This window comes from Parasteatoda tepidariorum, chromosome 9 (genome assembly GCF_043381705.1).
Source record: "Parasteatoda tepidariorum isolate YZ-2023 chromosome 9, CAS_Ptep_4.0, whole genome shotgun sequence".
NCBI lineage: Eukaryota > Metazoa > Arthropoda > Arachnida > Araneae > Theridiidae > Parasteatoda > Parasteatoda tepidariorum.
The window spans coordinates 89,775,692-89,786,201 of NC_092212.1; the positions used below are offsets into that span (position 1 = coordinate 89,775,692).

A 10,510-nucleotide genomic window follows, 5' to 3' on the forward strand; every position below is an offset into this window, starting at 1 on the left:
CTGAGGATGATCCGAAGACATGCCATCACAATTTTGATCCTCTGCAGAGGGGATGGCACCCCCGCTTCGGTAGCTCAACGACCTGCACGCGAAGTTGAGCACTTTACGGTAGCACAGTTTAACGAGGACCAATACCGCACACCCTCAGTCCCTACGCAGACTGATCCGAGTGGTCACCCACCCGCAGCCAGTGATGCTTGACTTCGGTGAACCGTGTCTTAACGATCAGTCCACTGCGGGACACTAACAATATAAGACAATTTAAAATATTCTAATTGTTTTTAATTTACTCTTTGTGTTAGGTGCAAAACACAGGTTTTTCTTTGGATTTCTCAACTTCCTGATGTATTCGAATTATAAAATTAAAATTGCGAATTCCACTTGTAGTAGGTTTGGTTTGTTCATTTACGTCGCACTAGAGCTGCACAATGAGCTATTGGCGACGTTCTGGAAAACATCGCTGAGGATGGTCCGAAGACATGCCATCACAATTTTGATCCTCTGCAGAGGGGATGGCACCCCCGCTTAGGTAGCTCAACGACCTGCACACGAAGTTGAGCACTTTACGGTAGCACAGTTTAACCCGGAATTATAATGTTGCCTAAAGCCGGCTTTAGCCTTAGTCCGCCATTGTTCATACAGCATTCTTACTGTATTCTCGAAATTTATAAAAACGTTCTATTTTCGTTTTTACTTACAGCGTTATTACAAGTAAAGTTAAACAGCAATTAAAAATATGTTTGACTTTTTGTTCCTTTTGAAAAAGATAAATTTTACGTAATAAATTTTATTAATATAATTGTCCTAATTTCAATAAAATTTTAAATTTCAAACAATTATTACTTAATAAGGAAATTTTACGCATATTTAAATTTACGTAAATTAGTGTTTGATTTAAATTAAATGTGATTCACATCGTAAATAAAAGCAAAAAAAAGAGGCCAAAGAAAATTCAGTATCAGAATAAGTATGAGAGTTTATAAACAAAAAGAAATTGAGAGTTCAATTACTTTCTCTACGTAGTTCATTATAGCAAATATTAATTATTCTTATTTAAAATCGATTGTAGCATTAGAACCAAATATTACTGAAATAGTCTATGCGTAGCCTTCTGCTTTAAAAAACAAAAAAATTTTGAAAAATACAACACAACTCATTTAAAACTCATTCATTTTCCCGCTTTTTAATGTACTTTTTTTTAAAAACAATTTTTCGTATTTTCTTTTCACAATCTTTAATGTTTCCCATGTTTTCTCTATATTTTTAACTTATTTTATAATTTCTATATACTTGCAGCTTATGCACAGTAAATTATATCGTGAGTAGTTTTCTAAAGTACTCTATACTAAAGATAAATGAACACAACTGATAAATTTTATAAAATAAACTTTATGAAGAAAATGTATTCGAAACAAAATATACATAACTGATACAATTTTATAATTTAAAAATGATAAACTTAATGAAGATGCTGTATCCCAAACATAAATAAACAAGTATAATTTTATAATTTATATGTGATGAAACTTAATGGAGACAGTATAATTAATAAAACATTCAAACTACATAAATAAACAAAACTAATACAATTTTATAATTTACGTATAACAACTTAAAGAAAATACAATATACCAAACATCATATTACTGTATGAGATGAATTTTTTTTAACTTAGTGAGTGTATGTATTCTGACGCATGTAACCCAGCTTTGTAGGTGGTAAATCTCTCTATACAGTGCTTTTAAACCTGCAAAATACTTTAGGTTAACCCCGCAATCTATGCAGAGTTAAAAAGTGTTTATTAATTTGAGGTACCAGAACACTTCTTTAAAAAAAAAAAAAAAAACTTTTTTTTGTTAAGACATATTATAAAGCTGCATATATACGGCTTTAAATATCTGTATACGAACCAAATTTAACATAAATATATTGCATTCTTTCAACCTGGCAAAATAATATGAATTATTCTATTTTTAAATGAGATTATTTTCTTAAAAATTAAACAGCATTAAAAATAAATGAACTCTTTTTTTTAATTTTATGACGTAGAGAGCAGAATTTATGGAGATCTGCAGCAATATCTTCATAAATCCAAATTTGTTTTTAACCTCAACGATTCATCATCATCATTGGTGGCACAACAGCTCACAGTGGGTCTTCCGTAGAAGATTTTTTCATTCTTTTGCAGGCTCTCCAGTACTTTAGAATTAGAATTAAGTCTTATCAGGTGGCATGCTAAGAATATGTAGGAAGACTTGACTGTGTGTCCTACTGATTAACCCATTTTCGACCAAGCTTGCGCAACTACACCATTTCAATAAATATGTTTTTATTAACACTGTAACGTATATTTTTCACTAATTTTATTTCTTTGCTGTAGTCAGGGGTTCTTAAGACATCGATAAATTATTTATAATTCAATTGGATGTAAACACTTTCTGTTGAGAAATATCTACTCAAGTTTTTTAACTTAAAACAGTTATTGACAAATGATGCTTTTTGAAAATGTATAGTTATTCATTTTGAGATTTATCATATGTTTTTATGAGAGATTAAAGTTACAAGTTAGTAAATAAAAAAAAATTATACAACAAATTTTATTAAAAAAAAAACAACTAAATGGTTTGCTCACTGACTTGAATGGTGCCTATACGCCCATGGCAACATTGTCACAGAACGTTACAATTTTGCAGAAGAATTTTTCATTCGGGAAGGGAAAAAGTTTGGTCTTCTTTTCTGCATTATTTTTCGATTTTTTTTCCTTTTCGTTTCTCACCTGAGATTTTTGAAAAAAATCGGTAATGACTGGCTTCAGCTAGAATTTCTAATTAATAATATAAAATTAAAAATAGTTCGCAAAAGTTTATATGATATTTCGATCTGGAAATGATGTTCTTGCTTTCATTTTTTCTTTAAAGAACATCATGTTTTACATACATATATTTGAGTATTTATTTTTTAAACAGTCTTACTCACGTGATTTAGGAGTCAATCTTGATTTTGTGAGTCGCTGCGCAGACTTTACGATTTTTAATTTATGTACGAATTTGAACTTATTATTATTGTTTAATGTATTTATGAATTTTAATTTGTGATGATTCACAAAATTCGAAAGAGGAAGTGATTAGTGCATTTTTTCCGCCTACAAAATTCAGGAATATCGCCTATAATATTAGAAATAAAAATATATAACTTTTAAAATTCATTTTTATTTTATAATTTATTCTGTAAACACAATGTATCTATTATTTTAAATTAGTAATTGCTATAATTAAAAGTATCTTAAAGCAAAATATTAGTGCTAGGGAAGTTTGTGGCAGAAAACCAGAAAAAATTCTGCCACAGGGCCAATACACATAATTTTATTTCTTAAATAAAATATAATTTTTCATACACAAAATTTTTTTGTGTCTCAACTAGTTTAATGTAAGCATATTTCAATGAAAACAATATCACATTTTATAAAATTTCAATGCTTGGCCAAAATGGGCAGGGGTAATTGTGGCACTAAGTGAAAAACTCTGAAAATTTTTATACCATAAATATTTCAAATGCAATATAATTTTTTAAACTAACATTTATAACTAAATTACCTTCTAACGCAAAATATATCACACCTTTAGAGTAAGTAGTTCAAGAAGCTTACTTCTAACAAGAATCGCGATATTAGACTTTAAATTCGCACGAGTATGAATCGTGATATTGGATTTTAAAAAATGTGAAAATACAACTAGCAATATTGAATTCTTAAATCATTCAAATACGAATCCCTAGATCACGTAAATACGAATTGCAATGTGTAGGTTTTAAGTCATGTATAAAAATATCACAATGTTTGATATCACAAACGTGTGAATACGAATTGCAATATCGGATTTTCAAAACGTGTGAATATGAATCTCGGTCTTAGATATTTAAAACACGTGAATATGAATCTCAGCCTTAGATTTAAAACTCGCACGAGTATGAATTGTGATATCGGATTTTAAAAACACAATAATGCAAATAGCAATATTGGATTTTTAAAACCATGTGAAAAGAAATTGCGATGCACGATTTTCAAACCATGTGAATACGAATTGCAACACATAGTTTTTGTGTCAGGTACCCCTTGAGTACAACAATCCCTGAATGGGTTAAGAAGCATCTGTCTTAATATCAATTATGTTATTAATTCAATGTCCTGGTGCAGTACTTGAAGCTAACTTTCAGTTATTAATGATTTCAACAAAAAAAAAATGTCCACAGGAACACAATTATGTAGCTCAAATAAATTATTAAATGAAAATAAGATTTTTAATACCCCAAATCGAATCACTGTGAAGGGAAAGATTAACAACACCACAGTCTGTAGACAACGACTTGTTGATTAAACTTGTCTTAGGAACAATGAGATTGGGAATGTTCGTCTCTATGTACAATTTGAACACACTGCATTTCTCGATGGCACAGGGTTGGCGGAGGAGGACTTTTGTTTCCCACCGCATGCAGTCATTCACCTGCAGAGCTTCTTTCCAAACTGCACGGGCCAAATTCACGATGACGGCATTGTACGAGGTGCTGGCGCATTCTTTCACGAGGACAAGCGTCAAGTGTTCGGGAATGTGAGGCACGATGACAATGAACTTCAATCCGAGCAAATATTTCGAAGTATCCAAGGAAAAACGCATGCAATTCAATTGGTCTTCCAAACAGGGCCCCAACTGTTCGGTATGGAAATTGAAAAAATAAGAGTAGCTCAGCAAAGAATCGTTGACGTGGTAGGTGACCCGGTTCCGGTTGTTCGGCTTGACGCAGGACAGAACGGCAGACGGCAGAGCGCTCTTTTCCGTATCCGACATGTCGTCGAAACACACGTACTTCAAGAATGGTGTCAACTCTTTTAAAATGTTTTCTTCGCTCACCGGGATATTTAATCGGCAACACTGTATCGGGGCCCACCTCAACAAGGCTTCGAACACCATGAGCTCGCTGTCGATGTTCAGTTCGCGGCTGGTGATTATTTCCATGACGGCCTCGCAACTGAGTCTTTCAAACGACTTGCTTCTGAGTAAAATGAAACCAGCGTCTAATATCAGCTTCAGTGCTTTTTCTTTGAGGGATATCAGCGAATACAAACAAGCGTCGTTGTAGATGTTACACACATTATTGATGGTGATGACGCTCTCCAGAAAGCGGGCACAATAATTAACCAAGGGATCTATTTGATATTTGTGGGCGGCGCATAATAAATCTCGAGCGTCAAGCCAATTTTCAAGAACTGATTTACCACAGTAAACATACCTGCAAAATAAATATAATAAATTTAGATATTGAAACGAGGCAAACGACTTCATACCTATTGTAAACATAAATACTAAACAACCCTAGCAACAATTATTTCACCTTGGCCCCCATAGGGTTCAATATTTTTCCTATATGAACATGCATCGAGGGACCTATATTCGGACGTCTAGATTTTAATGATCAGGGGCCAAAAAAAAAGCACTATCTCTTCCATGTGCAGTATTCCCCTTGTCCACACTATTCTTTTCTTTTAGAATGCTTCACTCTCCTCATAGAGTGTCATTCTAGGCAAAGGGCAGAATATATTAATAAAAGAACCAGAATATATTAATAAAATCGTCGCCTTGTCCGTATTCCCCCCCCCCACACACACACACATTAATATTTGTCCCTCCAAAATGCTTTACCCTCGATGCAGTCTAATTCTAAAAGATAAACGAACGACTTTTTGTTTTAAAATATTGAACTGAAAAATTGCTCCATCAACCATAGTGATACTAAAAAATAAAGGACTTTTGAAAACATTAAACCAAAATTAAATACTTTTAACGGCCGTTATTTTCCAAAATAAAAATTAAGCAGTCTTTAAGGACTTTTAAGGATTGTGGGAGCCCTGAATAAGCACCTTTTGAGTACTTTTATAATCACTCAAAAAATATTTTTAAGTACTTATTTACAAACTACTTATTTACATTAACAAACTATAACGTTACTATTTAACAAAATCCAAAGACTTCACATGATCATGATAAAATAACTAATTTCTGACAAAGAACTCTTTTCTTGATTATATTAGCCATTATAAAATGATCAAGAGATTTTTCGGTTCGATATCAGAGGGTGGAAAATGAACCCTGAAATTGTGAATATCTTGCAAAATGCAGCAGAGTTGCACATGAAAATGCAGGAATATCACCGAACTCGGCTCATGCGACACACACGCGAACTCCCAAGAATTACATCAAACAAGTAAAATGATTTTCGCTTTCACACGCTATGGACGGATGGTATGGCAAAATGGACTATGGTAGAATGAATTGTGAAAACGCTGAAAAGAAAAATGAGAAAACTACGCTTTCGCCTAATGTGTGGCGAAAATCGACATAATAAAGAAAAAAAACTCATTTTCAAAAACAGAAAATTAAGCACTTTTTAAAAGCACTCAATAAAAAACCACTTTTAAGGGTCGAACCGAAAAAAAAGCATAGTTAAGAACATTTTTTAAAAAAGCTACGCATCATGGAAAAAATGGAATTCCGGGCTACACCCAGAATACAATCACCCCTTATTAATACTTTTTTTCAGACGGTGTAAATTAGTGATTTTTTTAGAAAAATACACATTTCATTCAAATCAATGATTTAAAAGTTAAATCAATGGATTTAAATTGCATCAACTCTGTTCATATCATTAATAAAAATTTCTTACATTAGCAACATTTCCACAATGTGAGGTTCAATATCTTCAATGACAACTTCTCCGTTCTTTCTTTCGCAGAATTCATTTTCTAGCATAAGTCGAAACACGGGACTTTGAGAAGACAAAATCAACTTATGAGCAGGAAAACGCCAACGACCTCCATTATTACTCTTAACAATTATAGTCAAATCACTGAACTCTTCTGACTTGAATAAATGTTCACCTGCACCCGAGTAGGATGCATTCGGTAACATATTCATCTTATAAATTAGGTAACTGAAAAAAATAAGAACAATTAAACCAACTTTATTAATCAGTTGTATTAAGGTAGAATATAAAATTTTCATTATGAACTGACTGTTAAAAAAGGCAAGTTGGAAGAAAAAAAAAGCTTTTTTTTCAATAAAAAATATTTTTTTTCAATTCGTCTTTACAAAATATTTTATCTTAAAAATGGACAGTATACTTTGGGATTATATCTTCGGCCATTTTCGTACTTTGGTATTATCCCGTCCATCATTTTTGCTATAAAGCAAGGTTGCAAAAAACTTGGGTTTTTCCAGAAATACTCAACCTGGGTGGGGTTTTTGGGCTTTTTCATGTTTTATCTCTTCAAAAGAGAGGGTAAGGATAAGTACCTTATTTTAAATAAGCTTAGATTAATAATTAAGTTTAATTTTATGAATTAACTTAACAATAGGTAATTAAAGTGTAATTTTTAATTAATACAAACAAATTGGTGCAAAAGTCTGAATGTACAATCAGTACATCACAGTAGTGCAGTGTTTCCCAAACTTATGACTTTTGCATACCCTTTCTAAATATTTCGTAACGGTGTGTACCACTAATAAAAAATAAATGTATTTTTAACAAGAAAAAAAATTGCACAAAAGTAAAAGTTACTGGCTGTTGACACCACTAATTATTAACTGTTAACTCTGCTAAAAATAACCAATAGAAAAATATGTAATCGTAAATTTTCATAGCTTGCTTTGTTTTTAAATAAATAAAAAATTTAAATTTTCGTTTGTTACAAGATATTTCCCATAAGAACGCGCACGGCTAAACTGTGCCTGTACCCTTGGGGGTACGGGTACCACACTTTAGGAAACACTGCAGTAGTGGAAATTGGTTGAAATACATGTTAATGATAGAGACATGACAGATTTTTGCAACTTTATGGTTGCCCTAGGCAAATATCCAGCTAGTTCGACATCACTGGAACAAGTATTTTCTACACGTGGACTGGTTTGGTCAAAATTGAGAAATAGACTGGGTGTACAAAAAGCGTTAAAATACATAAGTATTTAAGATTGAAGAAGTATAACACTGATAACCTAATCGATTTATGTTTTTCCTCTGTCTGTGTTTATTTTGAATTAAAATCCTTATGAAATAACTTTTATTGTAGAATGATTTATAGTCAGATTATTCTGTTTTTTTTTTAATACGAAACCTATACATTTTTCTTCATGAATTCCACAAATAATTTTCTTTTTAAATTGCTATTAGTTTTTCTTCCATGGGTTCTTTTTTTAAGCTAGACTACAAATATATTTCAATAGAATAGCTCTTTAATATAACAGAACATAAAGAAGAAATCAATTTTAGAAAAACCCACTTTAGGGTGGGTTTTACTGGGTAGGTGGGTTTTTTGAAACCCTGCTATAAGATAGCTCCTATGAGTCCTATACCAATAACCGAAAAGGTTATTATGTTTACTGTGTATTCCTTGACTATGCGAATAAGTTTTGTCTAGCCTGTTTAAATACACTGTTGTTGTTTTTTTACCCTGTTGTAAAATTATTCAAATTTTGGATTTGCCTAGCATTGAAGGCAGTGCAGCGGCATATTTTTAAGAGGATCGGATAATTTCTCCCAAAAAAAAGTGTGCAATGTCCACAATAAGCAATGTAAAGGGGTGTGATAAACGAGTAGCTATTCGAAAGGCCCTTGATTGGAGGGCTCAAAACTCCCGTTCCTGACTGCCCACCGGCTTATTTACTACTGGTTGCAAGAATTAACATGAATTGAATGGGAAGAAAAACAGCTGGATTTGATAGGAAAGACAATTGTTGATTGGAACAATTATATGAGGGAAGTGTGCACTCATAGCCTGTGATGGCACTAAAGGATTTGCACATTTTTCACGAATGTTGCAAGATCGACGGGATAATCCCAAAGTACAAAATGGACTTGATGCAATATATATTTTTTATTTTGCAAATGGATCTTTTACAAATTTTTTTCTATGAACCACAGAGTCATGGACATAATTTATAATTTTAAAAATGTAACTCATAGAAAAACATAGTATTTTTTTCACATGCAATGTCCTGCTCTACTATATGTGAAATACTATAGTATTTCAACCCTGGCAGAATTTTACATTAATTTTAGATTCAGAAAATTACAAATACATTTTTCACAAATACAGAACAAGTTGCTCGTTTGGTTACATTGATTTTAAACAAAACCATAAAAACAGATTCTATTTGTATTACACTTTGAAATTACTATTTTTACGAAAATGGATAAGTGGAGAGATCTCCGTATTGTGAACTGGGGCTGCTTAATCACTGAGTCTTGGCAAATTCCCGGCAGCGGCCCTCGAGAAACTTTAAAAAAAATTTAAAAAAACATCACAGAAAAGGACAAACTCAAAAGACAAATGGGCTTGCTTTTTTAAAAAAAAAAATAACAAGCTTAAATTAAGCATTTTGGCGATTTTCTTTTCTTTTATAACCATTGTTAAACAGCAAACCCAATTTTTTGGGATTTCGACTACCAATGTTCAACTCTATAGCCTTGTAATTTCGAACCCAATCCAGATCACAAGGGAACTACTGGATCAAGTATTAGAAGAAATTTGCTCTTGTGGAGGACTTTTAGATGGAACTAACCCGCATTTGCGTTACATAGTAATCTCCAACAGCAAGTCTGACAGCAAGTGAACTGTAACCCAGATAAGTCTAGGTTTGGCAAGTTTCGGACAATAGAGGGTTTTAAGATCAAAAATCCCTGTCCCTGTCCCCTAATGTCCAAGGCATGTCGAAAACCCTTTTTAGACTGAAACAATTGCTAAAAAATTAAAAGTTTAGTGCATAAATAATTAATAGTTAATATAAATTAGTCATAAATATAATTACCTATAAAATTTCAAATCATCAATCAATTATAGAGTTGGGATATTTTCTTAGTTAGATTTGTTACGCCAACTACAGTCGCCAAATAGATTTTAAACGTGCAAATTTAAAAAAAAAAAAAACTTGTTATGAGCTTAAATTTGTTACAAGTTATACCTTTCGAGTTGGTCCCTTTCTGTGATGTTTTTTTTTTCAGAACCTATTACCAGTTACGTTTTTCCTACTATGAGTATGAGCAAAAAAAAATTATATTTATTTAATATTCTTTTGAAGAGAACTTACGTAGAAACAGCAAAAAATAACACTTCTTATTCGTCTATTTATTTAAAATAATTAACTGTACATGTCAAGTAAGAAAATTACATATTAATCATCATAAAAACACATTTAAGAATAAGAAAAATGGAAAGAAATTTTAGCACTTATAAATCAAAACATAACTTACTAACTGATAAGAATAAATATACTTTGTTTACTGTTTGTTTTTGATACTTTGACATAAGGCTTAACACACAGACAAACAACAAATTTATTGCCACAACAATCAGCTACGAGCTACTCATCTTTGTATATTTAACAATCTACTGCATATTGCTAACCCAATTTAAAAAGTTCCAAATAAACAACACTTGTTTTAATATTCAGATATAATTCACTGT

At 31.9% G+C, this 10,510-nt stretch overlaps 2 protein-coding genes across 3 annotated transcripts in view; both read right to left on the bottom strand.

The window, feature by feature from the left end:
• LOC122272569 (uncharacterized) overlaps positions 1-10,510 on the bottom strand; it is a 568,266-nt gene that overhangs the window by 241,094 nt on the left and 316,662 nt on the right. The gene's annotated exons all lie outside the window — the stretch shown is intronic.
• LOC107447302 (BTB/POZ domain-containing protein 3) lies at positions 1,370-10,509 on the bottom strand. 2 transcript variants are annotated; one of them, XM_016062176.4, is made up of 3 exons: positions 10,297-10,509; positions 6,715-6,981; positions 1,370-5,283 (listed from the first exon to the last, which is right to left on the bottom strand). In XM_016062176.4, the coding sequence occupies exons 2-3, from the start codon at positions 6,963-6,965 to the stop codon at positions 4,278-4,280; spliced, it is 1,257 nt and encodes a 418-aa protein (XP_015917662.1). In that variant the 5' UTR covers positions 6,966-6,981; positions 10,297-10,509; the 3' UTR covers positions 1,370-4,277. The 2 variants fall into 2 exon arrangements, with proteins under 2 accessions (XP_015917662.1, XP_071041458.1); XM_071185357.1 differs by lacking the exon at positions 10,297-10,509 and adding an exon at positions 10,134-10,256.

Bases quoted from the DNA above. Each gene is read 5' to 3' on its own strand.
- LOC107447302 (XM_016062176.4), bottom strand. From the start codon at position 6,965: ATGAATATGTTACCGAATGCATCCTACTCGGGTGCAGGTGAACATTTA. The intron at 5,284-6,714 runs GTAAGAAATTTT...TTTATTTTGCAG, and splicing joins ATTGTGGAAATGTTGCTAAT to GTATGTTTACTGTGGTAAAT.